The sequence below is a fragment of the Mus pahari genome, chromosome 4 (assembly GCF_900095145.1).
Source record: "Mus pahari chromosome 4, PAHARI_EIJ_v1.1, whole genome shotgun sequence".
Lineage (NCBI taxonomy): Eukaryota > Metazoa > Chordata > Mammalia > Rodentia > Muridae > Mus > Mus pahari.
In genome coordinates, this window is record NC_034593.1 from 65316401 (window position 1) to 65336712 (window position 20312).

General features: G+C 36.4%; 1 protein-coding gene across 1 annotated transcript in view; it reads right to left on the bottom strand.

The window, feature by feature from the left end:
• The window catches only part of Bche (butyrylcholinesterase), a 71694-nt gene extending 52969 nt beyond the window's left edge, over nt 1-18725 (bottom strand). Inside the window, exons 1-2 of the mRNA XM_021196568.1 lie at nt 18444-18725; nt 10700-12227 (exon numbers count right to left, since the gene is read on the bottom strand). Of these exons, the coding sequence (XP_021052227.1) occupies nt 10700-12219 (1520 nt within the window). The 5' untranslated portion in view covers nt 12220-12227; nt 18444-18725. The remainder of the gene's footprint in view (nt 1-10699; nt 12228-18443) is intronic.
• Nucleotides 18726-20312: the final 1587 nt, after the last annotated feature.

Sequence of the window (20312 nt, forward strand, 5' to 3'; positions counted from 1 at the left end):
AAAGTAACAAAAATATTAGAGCATTGTTTAAGTTTTTTTTTAAAAGGCTGAAGAATATTTTTTAAGTAGCAAGCTTAGCAGTTCTAAAACAATACAGAGTATGAAATTTAGAATCACAAACTAAAGTCAGTGAAATAAAGAAATAACTGGATAAGCAATGGCACAGAAGAGATAAAACATTAAACCAGGTGGGCTTCAACAAAAATTAATAAGAGGTACCCAGGCTGAAAATAGAACTCCAATTGAAATAAAATTAAAAGGACTATGATGTGCTTTAAAACAATATTCAGCATTCCAGCATATGTACAGGAGATGGGCATTAATGCAGCTCAAGAAATAGCTGACAAATTACCATCACCAACATCTCTCAAATAGGACTTAAAATGCCAATTTGGGAATAGTCTCAATGGACCTCAGCCTTTATAATTATAATATTATATTTTATATATTTGTATACATATTACATAGTATACATTAATTATACAATTAGTATATATTACTATGCTGAATAATATAATATTAATATATTAGGTATGTAATATATATATATCACTATGTATTATGTAATATAGTAATGTAATAACTATATAATAATAAAATTAAATTGTTGTTTGACAATTTATAAATCATTTCAATAAAAACCCATACTGCATTACTCTCTTCCTAACTCTTCCAATGTCTCTCCACGGTGGCATGGATGTTTGTTTTCCTTCCAAGTGCATGTTCTCTCCCTGTACAAATTCATTCCCTGACCATATAGATTAAGTGCAGAAAGAAAGATAAACATAAAATACTGATGTCAAACAAAAGAATTTCTGGATCGAAGGATCTGGAGGGGTTTGTAAACCATAGGAAGAAACAATATCAACCAACTAGATCCCCAGAGTTCCCAGGGTCTAAACCACCAACAAAGGAGTACAAATGGAGGGACCTATGGCTCCAGCCACATATGTAGCATAGGGTAGTCTTGTCAGGCATCAATAGGAGGAGAGGCCCTTGGTCCTGGGAAGGCTCAGTGCCCCAGTGTAGGGGAATGTCAGGGCTGGGAGGCAGGAGTAGGTTGATTGGTAGAAAAGCATTTTCATGGAAGCAGGTAAAAGGAGAATGAAATAGGGGATTTCTGGAGGGGGGACAAAATGGGAAAGGGAATAACATTTGAAATGTAAATAAACAAAATATTTGGTAAAATTGATGACAATATGAACACAGCCTTATTTCATATCTAAATATAAACCAAAGCTTGGGTACTATATTGAAATGAATCTTTAAACTTCATAAAAAAAAACAAAAATTATTATACACTTAAAAATATTCTTCCATTGGAGAAAATCTTGGGTAAATAAATGAGAACTAGAAGCATTTATATTAAACCAATCAGTAAATGTGATAGACTACATGGCATTTTTGATATCCAGATGATGGTATACTGGAACCCTTTAATATATAAATATATTAAATACAAGTGACTTTTAAAATACACAGCACTTAAGGACAATGGCATTGTTGTAAACATAGAGGCAGAATAAAGAAAGAGGTGAATACATTATTATTTTGTATGTTTCTTGCATTTGTGAAGTTATGAAAATGAATGGAAAGCATTATGGTGAATTAACTGTTAAAAGGAAACATTCATTTGAAAGAATGAAATTCTGTGAATTTGGAATGGAGCCAAATTTTAATATTACCAGGCAATCATCAAACTATTGTTTGCCTAAAATCAATTACAGAAAAAATAAAGGCCAATTAAAAAACAATATAAAATAAATTCAACATTAAATATATCTATTAAATGCAAAAAAGCAACAAAGAAATAATATATATGGATAATTTATGAAAAGAGTTAGATGAAGATAAAATGAAATTAATGATTAAATTAACTGAGAAATATATTAGCCACAACTATATGAAAGTGTAATTTTAAGGACTATTTCTGCCCTTTGTTTTTAATTTTTTTTTATTTTTGTTTTTTTATATGTGCATGTGTGTGTGTGCGTCCATGTATTTGTGGCATGTGTATGATAGTACCCATGGAGAATAGGTGGAGGAATCAGAGGTCTGTGAATGTACGGAACTGAACTCAGATCCTAAGAATGAGTCCTAAGAACTCTCAACTACAAAGCTATTGCTCCAACACCCAAGTAAATGATTTGAAAATAGAAGATAGATGAAAAAAATAAAATGAAGCAACAAGTGCTATTGAGGATATAAAGTCCTAGGGACAAAGCCACCAGTCTTCCCTGCTCTCCTTCCTTTCTCAGAGGAAAAAAAACATACTAGAAAATATTATTTAAGACATCCATACAGTTCTTCAAACGCAATAGTAGAAAAACCCTTACAGAGATGAGCATCAAAAGTGAAGTATGAGCTGAGCGGTGGGTGGTGGTGCATGCCTTAAATCCCAGCACTCGGGAGGCAGAGGCAGGCAGATTTCTGAGTTCGAGGCCAGCCTGGTCTACAAAATGAGTTCCAGGACAGCCAGGGCTACATAGAGAAACCCTGTCTCGAAATAATCCAAAAAAAAAAAAAAAAAAAAAAAAAAAAGTGAAGTATGATCTGTGAGAAACAGAACTCAGTTTTGTCTGATGAAGAAAGGAACTCTGGAATCCACTCTGTGAGGAAAACCATTTCTTGTTCTTCCACAGGACCTGCGTTCAGTTCCAGTGTTCACATGGTGGCTGAGAAATGGCTTTAACTACAGATCCAGGTGTCTGTTGCAATCTTTTGTCCCCTGAAATCACCAGGCACATGTGAGGCAAAACACTCCATATAAAAATACATGAGGACAAAACACTCCATATAAAATAAATCTAAATGGAAAATTACTTTCAAAAGAAATTGCTAATAAATACAACAGAAAAGGAAGTTCCAAAAAGAGAGAAGGGATATAAATTCAGCCACAGAAAGAAAGGTATGATCATCTCATTAGATGCTAAAAAAGCCTTTGACGAAATATAATACCCCTTCACATTAAAAGTCTTGGAGATATCAGGAATCTAAGGCACATACATAAACATAATAAAATCAATATACAACAAACCAATAACCAAAAACATTAAATGGCAAGAAACTAGGAGCAATCCTACTATAATCAGGGAAAACACAAGGCTGTCCCCTCTCTCTCTATTTTGTCAATTTATTACTTGAAGTTCTAGCTAGAGCAGTTAGATTATAAAAGGTCAAAAGAATACAGATTGGAAAGGAAGATTTCAAGGTATCACCATTTGCAAATGCTATGATACTATATATATAAGCAACGCCAAAAATTCTACAACGGAACTCTTTCAGCTGATAAACAATTTCAGCAAAGTGTCTGGATATAAAATTTATAAAAACAAATTAGCAGCCTTACTCTATACAAAAAATAAATGGGCTGAGAAAAAATTAGAAAAACAACATACTTCACAATAGTCACATATAATATAAAATATCTTGGTTTATCTCTAACCAAGCAAGTAAAAAAAAATCATCTGTATGAATGGAATTTCAAGCACCCAAAGAAAAAAAATCCAAAAAGATCTCAGAAGGTGGAAAGATTTTCCATACTCCTGGATTGGTAAGATTAACACAGTTGAAAATGGCCATCATACCAAAAGCAATCTACAAATTCTATCCAATCCTCATCAAAATTCCAACTCAAATCTTCACGGAGATAGAAAGTACAATCCTCAAATTCATATGGAATAACAAGATGCCCAGGATAGCGAAAAAAATTCTCAACAATAAAATAACTTCTGGGGAACTGACCATCCTGACCTCATGCTTTGCTGCAGAGCAATCGGGATAAAAGCCACATGGCACTGGTACAGAGGCAGATGAGTCAGTGAATGGAGTAGAATTGAATGCCCAGAAACAAACCCACACACCCATGGACACTCGATATTTGACAAAGACGCTAAAACCATACAGTAGATAAAAGAGCGCATCTTCAACCCATGTTGCTGTTCGAACTGGTAGTCTGCATGTAAAGTAATTTAAATTGATCATTTATATCTTGTTTTTACAAAGCTCAAGACCAAGTGGATAATCGACCTCCACATAAAACTAGATCCATTGAATCTAATAGAAGAGAAAGTGGGAAATAGTCCCAAAGACATCTGCACAGGAAACATTTTCCTGAACAGAGCACCAATGTCTCAGGCCCTAAGATCAACAAATGACCAAAGTGACCTCATGAAATTGAAAAAATTCGCTAAGTCAAGGGTTACTATCAATAGGGCAAAAATGAAATTTACCTATTCAGAAAAGATCTTTACTAACCCTATATTCCATAAAAGACTAATATCCAAAATATACAAATAACTCAAGAAGTGAGGTGCCAGAAAACCAAATGACCCAATTAAAAATGGGATACAGAGACTGCCCTACCTGGGGATCCATCCCATATACAATCACCAAACCCAGACAATATTGTGGATGCCAACAAGGGCTTGCTGACAGGAGCCTGTTATAGCTGTCAGCAAAGAGGCTCCACCAGTGCTTGACATATACAGAGGTGGATCCTCACAGGCTACCATTGGACTGAGCACAGAGTACTCAAAGAAGGAGCTAGAGAAAGGATCCAAGGAGCCAAAGGGGAAGGGGTTAGCAGCCCAATAGGTGGAACAGCAATATAAACTTACCAGTACCCCAGAGCTCCCAGAGACTAAATCACCAACCAAAGAGTATACAAGTTGGGACTCATGGCTGCAGATGCATATGTAGCAGAGGATGGCCTAGTCCGTCATCAATGGGAGGAGAGGCCCTTTGTTCTGTGAAGGCTGTATATCCCAGTATAGGGAAATGACATGGCCATGGAGCAGGTATAAGTGGGTTGGTGAGCAGGGGGATGGAGAGGGAATAGGGGGCTTTCAGAGGGAAACCAGGAAAGGGAACAACATTTGAAATGTAAATAAAGTAAATATCTAATTTAAAAAATGGAATATAGAGCTAAACAGAGAATTCTCAAGTGAGGAATCTCAAATGTCCAAGAAACACCTAAAGAAATATTCAACATCCTTAGTCATCAGGGACATGCAAATCAAAGGGACCCTGATATTCCATCTCATACCAATCAAAATGGCTAAGCACAAAAACTCAGGTGACAGCAGAAGCTGGTGAGGAGGGAGAAAGAGGCTCACTCCTCCATTGCTGGTGGGTTTGCAAGCTTGTACAACCACTCTGGAAATCAGTCTGGCGGTTAATCAGAAAATTGGACATAGTACTACCTGAGGATCCAGCAGTACCTCTCCTTGGCATATATCCAGAAGATGTTCCAAATGGTAATAAGGGCACATGCTCCATTATGTTCATAGAAAACTTATTTATAATAACCAGAAGCTGGAAAGAACCCTGATGTCCTTCAAATGAAAAATGGCTACAGAAAATGTGGTACATTTACACAATGGAGTACTTACTCAGCTATTAAAAATGAGGACATTATGAATTTTTCAGGCAAATGAATGGTACTAGAAAATGTCATACTAAGTGAGGTAACCCAGACCCCAAAATACATACACGGTATCTACTCACTGATAAGTGGATATTATGGAAATTTTTACAATACCCATGATAAAGGCACAGACCATATGAAGCTTAACGAGAAAGAAGGCTCAAGAGTGACTTCAGTACTACGTAGAATGAGGAACAGAATAATCTTTCAAGGCAGAGGGAGGAACCTTTTTGGGAGTGAGGAGGTAGAGGTGTAATTGGCTGCAGGATTAGGTATGGGAGAGACAGGAGAGAAGTCCAGAGGGTGAGAAGAATGAACAGAAACAAGAAATCAGTGTGGAGTGGGTGATGGGGTGATTCCCTAGAATTTCCCAGACACCAGGGATGTGAGAGGCTCGCAGGATTGAATAGGGATGACATTACCAAAAAATGGTCAACAGTGGGGAGATGGAATCTCAAGAGATCACCTGCAGTAGGTAAACATGGCCCCCAGTTCAGAGATGTGGCCACATACCCATCTCAAATATTTGACCCAGAATTGTTACTGTCTAAAAGAAATGTGGGGACAAATACTTGAGCAAAGAATTAAGATAACACCATCCAGAGACTGCCCCAACTTGGGATCCACACAGGCACCAAACCCTGACATCGTTGCTGATGCCGAGATATGCTTGCAAAGAGGAACTCGACACTGTTGTTCTTTCAGAGGCTTTGCTAGCAACTGACTGAGACAGATGCAGTCAACCATTAGACTGCCAGGGGACCACTAAGGAAGAGTTAGGGGAAGGACTGAAGGAGCTGAAAGGGATTGTAACACCATAGGCAGAACAACAGTATCAACTAACCAGACCCTAATGACTAAGCCACCAACAAAAGAGCATACATGGGCTGGTTGGTGGTCCCCACTACATATGTAGCAGAGGACTCTCTGGCCTGGCCTCAGTGGGAATGGATGAACTTGGTCCTTTGGAGACTTGATGCCCAGAAAAGGGGGAGTGCTAAGGAGTGAGATGGGAGTGAGTGGGTGGGCAAGCACTCTTTTAGAGGTGAAGGGGAGGAAGAATCAGATGGAGAGGGCTTGTGGAGGAGAGACCAGGAAGGGGAACAACATTTGAAATGTAAATAAATAAAATAATCAATAAAAAAGAAAGGAAGGTAAAAATAACAGTAAGTATGTCTTAAAAAAGTCATTACAAAATCTAAAAAAGTCTAAAATGTCATATCTACCTTTAAAAACTCTACAATATATACACACGCACACACACACAAACACACACACATATGTATTTGTTAAATGAAATGTCTTAATCTCTGCTGACAATACTCATTCTATAAGTTAACGCCCATCTAATATAAACAGCAATACCAGACAAGAGAATCTCCATTTTGAGTTGTTGTTCATATTACAAGCTTACTGGGTAGAGAAAAATGTGTCAGAATGAAGTTTATACACTGTGCTGAACAGGCAAGAGAAATAAATTAAAAAAAAAAAATCCATGCAAACTGAACAGGATATAAGTCTCTGAGGTTGCAAGGTGATGAATTATAGACATTAGTCAGAGTTTATTGAACTATGTATAAAAACTATATAGCTCCTAATATGAAAGCAAACTCATAACTAACATGTAAGAGTAATTTGTTAGAACAGTGGTAGAAACATGAAATTCTACTTCCGATATAATTACAGTTTCAAGTTGGACTCCTCCTCTCTGTAATTTAGCCTGAAGCATGAAGTTTAATAGGAAGAAAAGAGCCACAGCCTTCTTTCCTTCTTAGTCACATTATTCTGGATTGTGGGGAAGTGGAGTACCACATGCTTTTAATCTGGTGTTTCTCACAATTTGGAATGAATAAACATTGGTTTGGGGAAGTGTCCTGAGCATTATAGTATCTTCCTCACTCTGCAACTCCCACCCCAAAATGGACTCCAGTGTCCAGTGTCCTCTAAGTCCAATGTGGTGGCATACTATGCAAATAGTTTATTCTTGAGAAGTTTTGGATTAAAACTTATCTAACTTAATATGTGGCCAGTTCTCCTCCATTGGAATTCCCTTCAGATTATTGTTTGTTTTCAGCTCAACTGGAATCATGTATGACACATGTTTCTTTTGCTGCTGTAAAATATGGTCTCTGAGAAAAATCACCTCACCAATGAAATGTATTGTACTTATGCTATTTTGCAGGGTATTTTATTTTTCTATGATTGCTTTTATGAATCTCATTTTATAATTTTCACACTATAATTAATAAGCCAGCCTTCATATATCCCAGGGAATCACACTCACCACAGATGTACTTAATTAAGGTCAAACTATTCCATTAAATGCCAAAGACTTGTCTTTGATCTGATACTGTCTATGTGATAAATAAGACATTAAGCATGTTCTATCAACACTGTTCAATGTGGGTAGGTTAAATATAAAATTTCTGATGATTTCAACATGAAAATATGAACTGATTTAAAAATTAGAGAAGCAGATGGACTGAAGGACTATTTCTCTTTAATTACTTAATTTTTTTAGAATTGTAATAAAAATTGAAAACATATGCAAATGACTAATTACAGACACAGCCTTTGGAGTGAGACCAGAATGAGGCTAAAGAAGTCTAACACAGCTATTAAACAAGTGCTCCTTCCCTGGAGCTATAATTTAGGCTCATATTGAAAAGCCAGAAAATACAGTAGAACTGATATAGCTGTAACAGTAAAATTATATTACTATAACCCATTCAGCTGCTCAGCAAACATTTATTGGGATATCGCCATTCAAGTATTTTAATGAGTATCCGTAGACATTGACATTTGTATTTCAAGAAGCTAATTTAATATAACTTAGAAATATTATAATAGATGGATGAGCATAGGCACGTCAGTGACCTCTTTGTCTGACAGAGCACAGTCATAGAGTACAGAGCACTTTGCAGCTTAGGCATTTCTAAATGCATGTCCTACTTATAGCTGAATCCTGTTGACTAATATACGTGGTAACAAGATGAAGAATAAGAAGTCCCTTAAAGTTTAACAAGAGAATTCTAATTTAAAGAGAGTATATAAACAGATGAAATAGTATGAGGAACGATTACTAGTAACTGATATTGTAGAATGACAGAGTGCCATTGAATTTGAGGAAGTCTAATTTGGGAATAAAAATGAAAATTAGAAGTGGGTAAGACATCCCAGGAGGTAAGTGCTTTGTAGCCAAGCCTGGCTACTTCAATTCCATCCCCATGACTCACACGGTGGAAGAAGAGAACTGACTCCTGTAAATTGTTCTGAGACCTCCACAAAAGCACACATGCATATACACATACACATATACAAACAGACACATACATGTACGCATACTTACACACTCACAGTACAAATAGGCAATAAAGAAGAAAAAAACAGATATTAATGCTATAATTAATATTCTCTTAGACTATTGAAATATCATTAACTGTACTAACACATCCATCTCTTTACTATTGTATGCTATTTCTAATATTTATTATTCACAATAATCCATACAGTTAGTTTGGATCTATATACTTAGTAGCTAGGGTTTTATTTTTATACATTAATACACATTTTAGAAGTTATTCCAGGGCCATGTATGGTGGTACATCCCTAAAAAGTCAGTAGTTTTAGGACTTAGGCACGAGTCTGAGTTGGACTAGTTTGGGCTATATACAGAAAGCTTGTCTTAAAGATTAAAAAAAGCAAAGCAAAGGTGGATTCCTAGAGATTATACATGTTTCTTGGTTTATGATGGAGTAATCTTCTGACAAGAACATTGTAAGCAGGAAATACTGAAAATAGATCTAAAGGAAACAGTGTAGCTTAGCAAGGTAGTATGCCAAGAGCCTCGGCTGTTTGCTATGCTATGACTTGTGTGAACTAGAGCTATGTTCTCACTGCCAGTGCTGTCCAACATCTGGAGAGACTATCATTCCTCACATTGCTAAGCCAGAAAAATATAAAGATCCAAAGTATGATTTCTACTGAAAAGTATCAACTCTGAATTATCCTATAGTAGAAAGAGTCTCAGTGGATCCCTATGATATTCGACTCAAGAGCAACACCACAAAAATAAGATGAAAGTTAGCCACAAAACTCTACAAACAGGAAAATAAAACAATGTAGTAAACAAGAGGGACCTCAAAAATCAAATGGAACAGCTTACCTACCAGGTCTAATAAAATCTCTTGAAAAAACATGGCTCTGCCAGTACCTGACAAATACAGAAGGAGACACTCACAGTCATCCATTGGACTCAGCACAGGGTCCCCAATGAAGGACCTAGAGAAAGTACCCAAGGAGTTGAAGGGGACTGAAGCCCCATAGGAGGAACATCAATATGAACTAACCAGTACTCCCAGAGCTCCCAGGGACTAAACCACCAACCAAGAGTACAGATAGTGGGACTCATGGCTCCAGCTACATATGCAGCAGAGGATGGCCTAGTCAGACATCAATGGGAGGAGAGGCCCTTGGTCCTGTAAAGACTCTATGCCCCAGTATAGGCAAATGCCAGGGCCAGGAAGCAGGAGTGAGTGGGTGTTTGAGCAGGGGGAGGAGGAAGAAGGGGATAAGAGGAAGGGGCTTTGGAGGGAGACCAGGAAAGGGGATAGCATTTGAAATGTAAATAAAGAAAATATCTAATAAAAATTATTGCAAAAAAATAAAGAAAAAAAGAAAAGAAAAGAAAAGAAAAGAAAAGAAAAGAAAAGAAAAGAAAAGAAAAGAAAAATCACCCTCAGGTGACGGCAAATGTTTAAACAAACAAACAAACAAAAAGCCAATAGTGAGTGCCATGAATTTTAAGAAAAAGCTGGGGTGGGGGTGGAATGCCCTTTTATATTCCTAAGTAGAGACATGTTTACTCCTGTATCAGATGCCACTGCCTCCTTGGCTTTAGACAATGAGAAGATATATTTGTCCTCATTTAAACGTGGTAACCATTTAAAAATGCAAGTTGAAAAGCATTTTCATTTATAACGTTCTAATACAAGCATTTGTTTCCAAACCTTAGTTAGCATCATTAAGGAATTTTACCACAGTTTGCAATTGAAATAAGGAAGTAGTTTACAGAATAATTATCTGGCAATTTTTCTAAAGTACTAAGAAACAAAGAGCTAAAATCCACCACATCGCGAGACACAAAGGCAGCTTAGATACAAAGAGAAAATACTCGACACGCATCTATTGCTTCTAATGAAGTCTGCAGTAGAGGTCAAGAACAGCTAAGCAAAGCAAAGTCAGGGAACAATTATAGAAATCAGCACTTACCCATATTTTGCAAAATTTGCCCAAGTTTTCATTATGGATCGACTAAAGATTTCCTCAGCTCTCGTATAATTAACTCTTCTTCCCAGAGGTAAGCCAAACACAAATTCAATTTCATAGCCATGCATCACTCCCATCCATTCCGGCCAAGGTAGTTTGGAAGATCGATGTTCGAAAAAGTAGAAAAAGGCATTATTTTCCAGCTCTGCAAATTTCTTGGTAAACTCCAATGCAGGGCATATGATGTTGTAATCTCCAATAACATCATCCAAAGCTTCACGGTAGACTTCTGGTGACTGCTCACCTAACCAGTCCACATAGTAGAAAAGAACTGCTTCCTTCCCCAATCTGCTCACTCCAGGGAAATACATATTTAAGCCTTCTTGAAATTCCTTCCGTGTGATAAGGCTATCATTGTCTTTGCTGAAACCCGGAGCACCATACACTAGGAAAGCTGTCCCTTCATCTTTGTTAACGCCTACTAAGATCTGAGCTGTTTTCACTTTTCCTAGTTGGAGTAGTGTGTGGGGCGTATCAGTGAGAAAATCGCCATCCACTGTTGGGCCGAAATTTATCGATAAGATGGAATCAGAGGGGAGAACGAACCTTTCATTCAGAAGAATTTCCTGAGCATCTTTACTTCGAAGGCATTTAATCATCTCCATCTCATTCTCTTTTGAGCAACCAGTAAATTTAGCTAAGGTCAAGGTTCTGTTTCTGGCTTCCTCTGGATGCTTTACTGCCCAGGGAGCATTAGAGGAACCGCTTTCTAGAATGGCTCTGGTAAACAAAGGAAAACTTTGGGGACAGAGCAAATGTAAGCTAACTGAAGCTGCCCCTGCACTTTCTCCAAAAATCGTTATACTTTTAGGATTCCCTCCAAAAGCAGCTATATTTCTTTGGATCCACTGAAGTGCCAACTGTTGATCAAATAAACCCATGTTTCCCGGAGCATCGGGATTTCCCGGAAAAGCTAGGAATCCTAGGGCACCTACCCTATAGTTCATCGAAACTACAATAACTCTTTCAACACGAGCCAGAAACTTCCCATCGTAAACAGGTAGAGAGGAGGTCCCAGTTTGAAAGCCACCACCATAGATCCATACCATGACAGTGGCATTTTTAGGCTTCGGTACTGGAATCCAAACATTCAGATACAAGCAGTCTTCACTGAGGTTCGTGTTTGGATTCCACATCTCTGAGCCCTGGAAGCCTGGGAAGGCTTGATCTATGTTCTGATAACAAGAATTTGCATATTGAGTGGCATTATGGATGTCAGGCCATTTGTTTAAGGGTTGCGGCTTTTTGAATCTTAGGCTACCCAGAGGAGGTTGTGCATAGGGGATACCGAGAAAGGCAGTCACGGTGCCACCAAGAACCGGCATGCTCAGTCCTCGGACCCTTCCGGTCTTGGTTGTAACTATGAAGTCTTCTTCAGTGTGTGACTTCCCAAAAGGCATGCAGAGCAGAATAATCCATAGGAGGAAGTGGGTCTGTGTGACCTTGGCAGGCTGAGACTGCATGTTGATTTCTAAGCAAAGAATAAGCAGAATGGTTTTAAACAGCATTGTATGTGTTGTTATGTATTGCGTTCAATGATGGTAATCACTAAAATATAGTAGTTCCTATTCACCTTAAATTTATGAAAAATAAGAAATATGTGTGTAAAAACTAAAAATGTAAACAGAGATACTTCCACTTGAAAGAGAAAGGCATAGCAAGAAAAACATAAGTGATGTTGTCTTTGAAATACCATGTTTAAGGATATATAAGAAGTTTCAGCACAGTAAAAGGATATTTTTGTCCCAGGTACATATGATATCATGCACTATACATAGCCACATCAAGTATGGAATTAGCTAGGTGTAGACGTGTTTGCAGTGATTCCAATGTGACTGCAGGAGAAAATACAAGTGCATGTGTTTTCTGAAATATCATGGCTAGATGACAGATCACAGAACTCTAAAGTCATTTAAGAACTTTGAAGAATCTGGAGGTATTGATCATTTGCCATCCTCCTTCGTTCCATGGTACTTTTCTTCTATACATTCTTAGTTTACTCTTAAAAGGGAATCAAAGCAACATACTCATAGAAGGCTAAATTTAAAAAAAAAACTAAGTAATTGCTATTTATTTATAAATATTAATACTATCAAGCCAGCTTTCACTATGAAAGGATATTATTAAAACATGGGTGATTGAGATGTGCTGCTGATGGGTTTCAGGGAAGTTCTCTGAACTTTATTAGATAAAGATTATTTTTATCTGCTTGAGTCACAATCCCCTTAGTGGGAGATGATGAAAATATTGGCTTAGAAGGAATTTTTACATTACTAACTCCAATTAATATGTAAACTGATTAAAGCACATGTAAGTAGTAAAATATGTTAGCAGAGTCATGGGTACTCATGTATTTGCAGTGTACAAAATCATTGAAATCAGAGGGCCAATGCTGAGATAGTACTGGGATAAGTGGAAGGGGTGAAAGTAAACTTTGTAACCTACAAAATAGCCTACATTTGATATTGTACTGGAGACAATATTTAAGGCCATGTAGAGACTCTTGGGTGATCACGGGTTTATCAAAATTCTTAAAACAGACATGAGATTTTTGGAAATAATTTTAAAACTCTATGTGCATGATAAGGTATATAAAAAGTCGTGCAAATACCATTTAAAAGAATCAACACTTTGTATGAAGTTGCAAGGAATATAATTACAATATGCCTTAAATAAGCACCAGCTTGCATCACACAATGTCCATCACTGACAAATGAACAGTCCTTCTGTTACTTGTTCAAGTGCTCTAATTTTAAATCCAACCTGCCTGTTCAGGAAAATAATCCTACCAGCAGTGACCTCTGGGTTTCTGCATGTATAATCCTGTTTGTTTTGGTGAGCTATGTTCACTGGTCATGAGGAATATTGTTTTAAGTGTTGTAATTGTGGGTTGGGACACACACCACTGCATAAGACACAAAATTTTATCCCCTTTCTACTCTTTACTCACCAAGCCATCTTCATACCTGCTATACTGAGATGCTAATCTTAAATCAGTATCATTTACCTCTGCTCACAGGATATCTAGTGATGAATACTTAACAAATATGCAAATAAACCATAATGTACCATTACTTTCGAACCCCATAGTTATTGACAGCTCTGCATAATTTTATCGATATCCATGTTTATCCAAAATAGACTTGTTTTATGCAAATAAGTCTACTTATAAGTTGATTGCTATGGTAATACATTTAGGTTTTAAAATTAAGTCACGGGATTTTTTAAAATGTTCTCTGTCTTGATAAAATTGGGTCTGTGTTAAAATCTATCAAATGTATTATTAGATCATGCTACTATGTTTTAATAATTTAAGTATTACACTTACAATGAATATAATTTGGATGCATTTATTTTTAAGTATTATACTCACGGTGAGTGTAATTTGTAAGTAATGATAACAAAACTAAATGGAATAATAATACCAAGGCTCTGGTAACCGGACCTTTACTAAGACAATGTCTATTTTGGCCAGGAGGTTTGGATTGCTGTTTTTCATATTTTAGGGTTGTGTTTCTTTTTCCCCGGTGATTGCAAAACCTTTTAAAAATGTGTCAAAGAAAACCTCACATGGAATTTCTTTTCCTGTCTCTGAAAATGAGCCTCTGTTTTAAGCACATTTCAATAAACTCACCTAGGACCCTGGTGGCTCATCTTTCTATCCTTCTTAGCCCTCGCAAAGATAATCTGAGATGATCTCTTGTTTTTATTTAAATATTATCTTACTTATAAACTTTAAATGAAATTGCTGGGAATTTTAATTTCTAGCAGTTTTGGTAATTTAGAACTTTTGTTTAGAGGCTGGGAAAGTGCCACAGTTGCCAAAATGATTGTGGAACATTCAGGACCTGTGTTCTGATCCCCAGCACCGGAGTAAAAGAGCCAGGTGTGGTGACACCTCTCCGTGACACTGGTCCAATACATGAGGCAAAGACAGGAGAGATCCTAGGGCCTTAGAGGCTAGACTGTCAAGCAGAATCTGTGAGCCGTGGGTCTCTGGGAAAACCTTTTGGGAAGAAAAGTGGAAAGTCCTCAAAGAAAGACAGTTGATATCAACTTCTGACCTCCACATACCATGTGGGCATACCTGAGCGCACACATGTGCACACACAAATACACTGTGCATGAACACACACACACACACACACACACACATACACATGTGCACAAATACACAAACACACAAACATTTCTTTAACAGTTTCTTATAAAGTAAGCATAATTACCTCCATCCTGAATTTGCTGGGAATGTAATTAACAATGTTAGCAATTTCATAATATCCTATAGCAGCTACCATCACACCTGAAGAGTCACAGTGTTTCTACAGGGCCTATATTTATACAATGTTTTCTTCTGTGATTTAGTACCTATTGTGGAATTTCCAGAGCACTATTCACATGAATAAGAATCACGTTCTCAATAATGACACCCATGAGCTTTCCTTGTACATAAGGTACAATGTAACATTAGAAACAACCATAGTGAGCACTCATGTATTTAAAGATGTCACTGCAGTTCCTCCCTGCATGCTACCTGCGAGAAGCTTCATTCTCCATATTGATGAATCTGCAGTGTTAAATGAAAAGATGCCTGTGTTCCCACATTCAATACCGTCTAAATTGGTTATATATATATTACCATTATTCTATTCTTTACTTCACATGACATTTGCCCATTCTGTACCTCTCTGTTCAAAGACATATTTTAATATGAATTTATCATGTAGTTAAACAATCAAAACAGAAATAAGGAGATTTCAAAATGAAAGCTTTCAATTATAATTTAAAATATAAAAAGCTTCCTTGTCTCTCATATATTCTGGTGTAACTGGTCACTGCTAAAAAATAAAATCTTAAATGCCTCAAGCTTATCATTAAAAAAATTAAGACAAATTTCATAGGAAATTTTCTATCTTAAAGTAGATAAACTTACACCTTGAAGTATTTCTAAGGGATTGGGAGTTTTTATCCATAAGTCAACAGAAAATAAGTTCTAGAAATAAAAAACAAAACATTGACCACCAAAAGGGAATTAATATAACAAATTCAAGTTTGACAAATGTTGATTGATATCAAATTTTACAGCTAATATTTTATAAATTCTAATCTTTTAAAAATTTTAACTTTTAAAATTAAAAGGCACATTATCCTTTCTTTTAATCTTAATTCAAATTTGCAATCTAAATTCTCCAGACAGTTTTATGAGGAAATATACAATGTAATATAAGTTCTTTAAGATATGGGTGTGTTAAAATGTTGATATAAAAAAGCTATCATCATTTATTTGTAAAAATATTTTTGTCAAATATTTAAAATAATAATCCATCCTAGAAATAAGTAAAAAAAAAAAGGAAAATGTCATAAGCAAAAAAGACTCTCAATTCAGTTTTAGGTATCATACATTCCTGTTTTTAAACTATGACTAATATCTGTGGATCTTATTTGGAAACAGAGGTTTGTAAAGCATGTTGGTAAAGTGCTATCTAGATAATACTGGGCTGGTCTAGAAGCAACATTGGAATGCTATTTGACTAAAACAGCAGTCTCTTTACCCAGTCAAGTACTATTCTGTTTCAGGCTAAGTAAACAAATTTGAAGCAATATGTTAATGAAAGGACTATATTCTGGTGTTCCACAGAGGATTGAATGTCCCCTATGACATCCAAACAATTCAGGATAATAGATAAGTTGTTAGGACCTGTAGTCTATTCTTGACTAAAATCACAATGGGTACTCACAAGATTGTATTGGTAACCTGAATATCAAATTACTAGATTTGTTGGGTTTTCTTTGGAAGGTGAATTCTGTCTGTTATTGTTGTATTTCTATGGCTGTAATTGCCTCACAGAAAGGAAGAAATTCTAAAGATATACGTGGTTGTCTCAGTCTGACAATTATACTATCAAAACAATGGATCCCAAAGAAAACCCATGATGCAAGAAGCAAATATCAACCAGAAGGGAGCTTATGTCCTTGAAGGAGATTCCACACAGCTCTAACAATGTGTAAGAACACCTTACAGGGTGAGACTGAAGTCTAGACAATGATGGCTCAAGGCTTGGTGGGAACATACTTTGAACAGGCTACATGGATGGGCACATTCTTGGGCTACCCTTTAAACTTCAACCTTTCTTCAGGACTCTAAAGATGGACAATGTGAGGTAAAGCTTTGTATCTCTTCCCAGTGTATCCATTGAGTACAACCCCTTTTCTGCTTTCCACTATTAGTTTTGCTCTTTAAATAGATTTAATGAGGACTTGTGCAACCAAACCTGGCTTAGGGCAAAGGTGGTGACCTCCAGATTTGATAAGACAGTCAGTATCAGTAAGAATAAACAGATGTTGGAAAACCATCAAAGCAAATCAATGATGAAATTTAAAGTACATTAGCACTTGTGACCAAGAAATCAAATCAAAGACTAAATTTATACAGGAGAATAAATTCATATACCCTCTAAATTTTTTCTTGGCTTATTGATTTTTATAAAAGTATGGTATGGAAACAGCTTCAGATTTCTTCTTATAATTCAAGATGTAGAATATTGTATATCAACCAAAATAACACTCTAAAGAAATAAAGCATGTTTTTGTAGATGTATTTAGACATTTATTTGCCATCTGATGGTAATGGTATTTTGTCAATAAAAACCCCAGACATAATTCAAATCATTCAGTTATCTATAAAAGCCTCCTGTCTTCAAACAACATGACTTTTGTGAAAGTGAATTATAGTCATATTTATTATAAATAATCTATATTTTATATTAAAGAAGCATTTCACCTGCTCAGATGCAGAATACCTGCTTAGGAAAAAAAATGTATAGCACGTAGAAACCTAATAAAATGATTTTGTTTGTCTTTCAATTTTTTTTGGGGGGGGTCCTATAAATCTTATAGTCAATGACTGAACTGAGGCTGATGTCATAAAATAATGCTAGATTTCCAGGATTCTAGGATGAGACAAAACTTCCCATTTTTATACTATTCCTATAAAAATAACAGTAGCATAAGATATTTTAGTCCAGTTTAAACACTCAAAGTTGGCCAAAAATAGATAAGGAAGTATTTTTAGATTAAATTAGAGAATATATTTCCTTGGGCATAGAAGGAGTTTTCGATTTCTGCATGCCAGCGGATGTTGTGAAAGTTTCAGGGGACAAAGTGCTGCTTGGTAAAAGTGCCCTGTTAGGTAATAAGAGAAAATTAATCTACGTGATTGCAAAAGAGAAGATATTGAAAACTGTCATGTGTGCTCAAACAAGTACTTCTGTTAAGAGGTTGACTAACCTCTGCATTAATGGGTAATCTAGCCTAAAATAAGTCTCCATAGAAAGGGAATACATACACACATTTATTTGTACGTACATAGATACGTAACATACATACATATGTAAGAGCCTCCACAGGTGCTATGCCCATTCGGTCAATGTATAACAAATTCACTATGTCCTCAAGAGAAAAGGGGATTAAATTTGTGTTTCTGGAATAAGAGAAAGCTCCGAGGTAGTGCTTTCTCGCCTGACTCTTCTGTCCTGTTCCCTTGTCAGAGACTAGTCCCAAGGGAGCACCACCACAGGGCTCCACAAACACGTGAGGGGAAAAAAAAAAAAAAATCTCCTCCCTTCTTGCCTCGATCGATCTTCACTGGAACTTCAGCACAAGATCTGTAAAAATCAGAGCAACTCACCGGAATCTCTGCAGAAAAGGATGAGGAAGTTTGCAAAGTGGTAATCTTGCAATGCTTCAGGGAAGCGCGGGATGCAGCTGCCGCCCTGCCTGTGAATTGCAGGGCTCTGACATTTCAGTCAACTCTTCCAGACAAAGCTCGCGAGAGCTGGCAGCAGCAACTTGATCTGGCTCTGGCCAGGCTTCCCAGGCTGACATCTGCTCGCACAAAAGCAGTGGTGACTTCTTCAGAGAGGGCTGTGGCTCTTCCTCAACCATCGCAGGCAGGCTTCCAGGAGAGAAGGAGGGGCGGGCGGGGAGGGTCAGTAATAGAAAATGAGCGAGTTAGTTTGCACTATCAGGACTTTATGGTTTGGTGTTTTGTTTTCATTCGTTTGTTTGTTTGTTTGTTTGTTTGTTTTTCGTTCTCTATCATGGACTTTTTTTTTTCTTTTAAAAGTTTTACAGCACTAAACATTGTGCACAGTATTTTAACGAAATGCTACTGGAATCAAGTGTGCCTGCAATTATGTGAAAACCGTATAACCATAAAGCATAGTAAAAAAAAAAATGTTAGGAAACAAAATAATCGCTATATAAACTATGACAATCAAAAGAGGGCTTACAATAGCTAAGTAACTGATTACCACCACCCCCTGCCCCTTACACCCTGCATTTCAACCCTTATTTAAGTCCTAGAGATTTTACAGGTCCTGACAACTTCGCAAAAGTCCCCGTTGGTCATATATATGAGGAAAACCCACGATTTATTATATACATTAAAAGCCCAAAGTTCTTCAGCAAACAGTTAAAAGGACATTTCCAGCCAGGCAGTGACAGTGTTTGTGAACATATATTTTCGTTTTCAAACATATTTTACCATATATATATATATTTGCAAAACAATAAAAAAGAACAACAACAATTAAATAAATAAATAAATAGATAGATAAATAAATAAATAAATACCTTCCAGAATATTTTAAGGAATGACTTTCAATGCAGTTACACTTGTAAATTTTTGTAAAAGTCAGCTTTTGCTATTTAAACCTCTCAGTGAAAGGCTCACCACAGGTTTAGCAGATTACCTAGATTTGTAGAAAGGCACACTTGTTTTTTAATAGACAGTAACATTTCAGACATGTAAATATATGAACTGGTGCTTTGATTCCGGCTGGTGCTCATGACTAATAATTTATATATAATCTGTTAACCCAAGGAACATGAATTTAGCATGACTAATTAAATTTCCAGGTTCTAAAATTTGATCTTCAAAAATCTCAAAATCTTGCTATGTTATTAGCCCTACTAACTTTTGAGGTTAAAATTTCAGATTATACATTTTTTATATCATTTCATATCAAATACTTCCCAGATAAAAGACATTTTTATTAGCTGATTATCTTTTCTCTGGAAAGTATTACTTGGGCAATATTGATTACATGACAAACATTACAGTCACGACTCCACTTCTCTGTATTTCATAGAAGTTTGAAGTTCTATCTAAGTGCAAGCCCTGATCTTAGTAGGTGAATTTATCTGAGCTTTTATGCATGCTGCTCATGTCTGCTCCGTATTGTATATGTATCAACTCTAAAATAGTCATGAAAATTAAGAAAACCATATACTAGAAGACTGCAATACATGTTTAAAATAGGTAGCAGACTATATTAGGGGATTGTGAAACTGACTTTTTTTTTTCTTTTCTTGAGCAGTTTTACTTCAGTGATGCACTTAGGTTCAAGATCCATTCCATTCTTTCATTTAGTTCATTTCTGTCTGGGTTTCTCAGCTCTCCCCTTTTGCTGGGCACTACTTTAGTTCCTACTTAAAGCACGTCTTCTTCCTGTGTTACTGTTTTTTTTTTCCCTTGTGGCTCAGAGTGCAACAG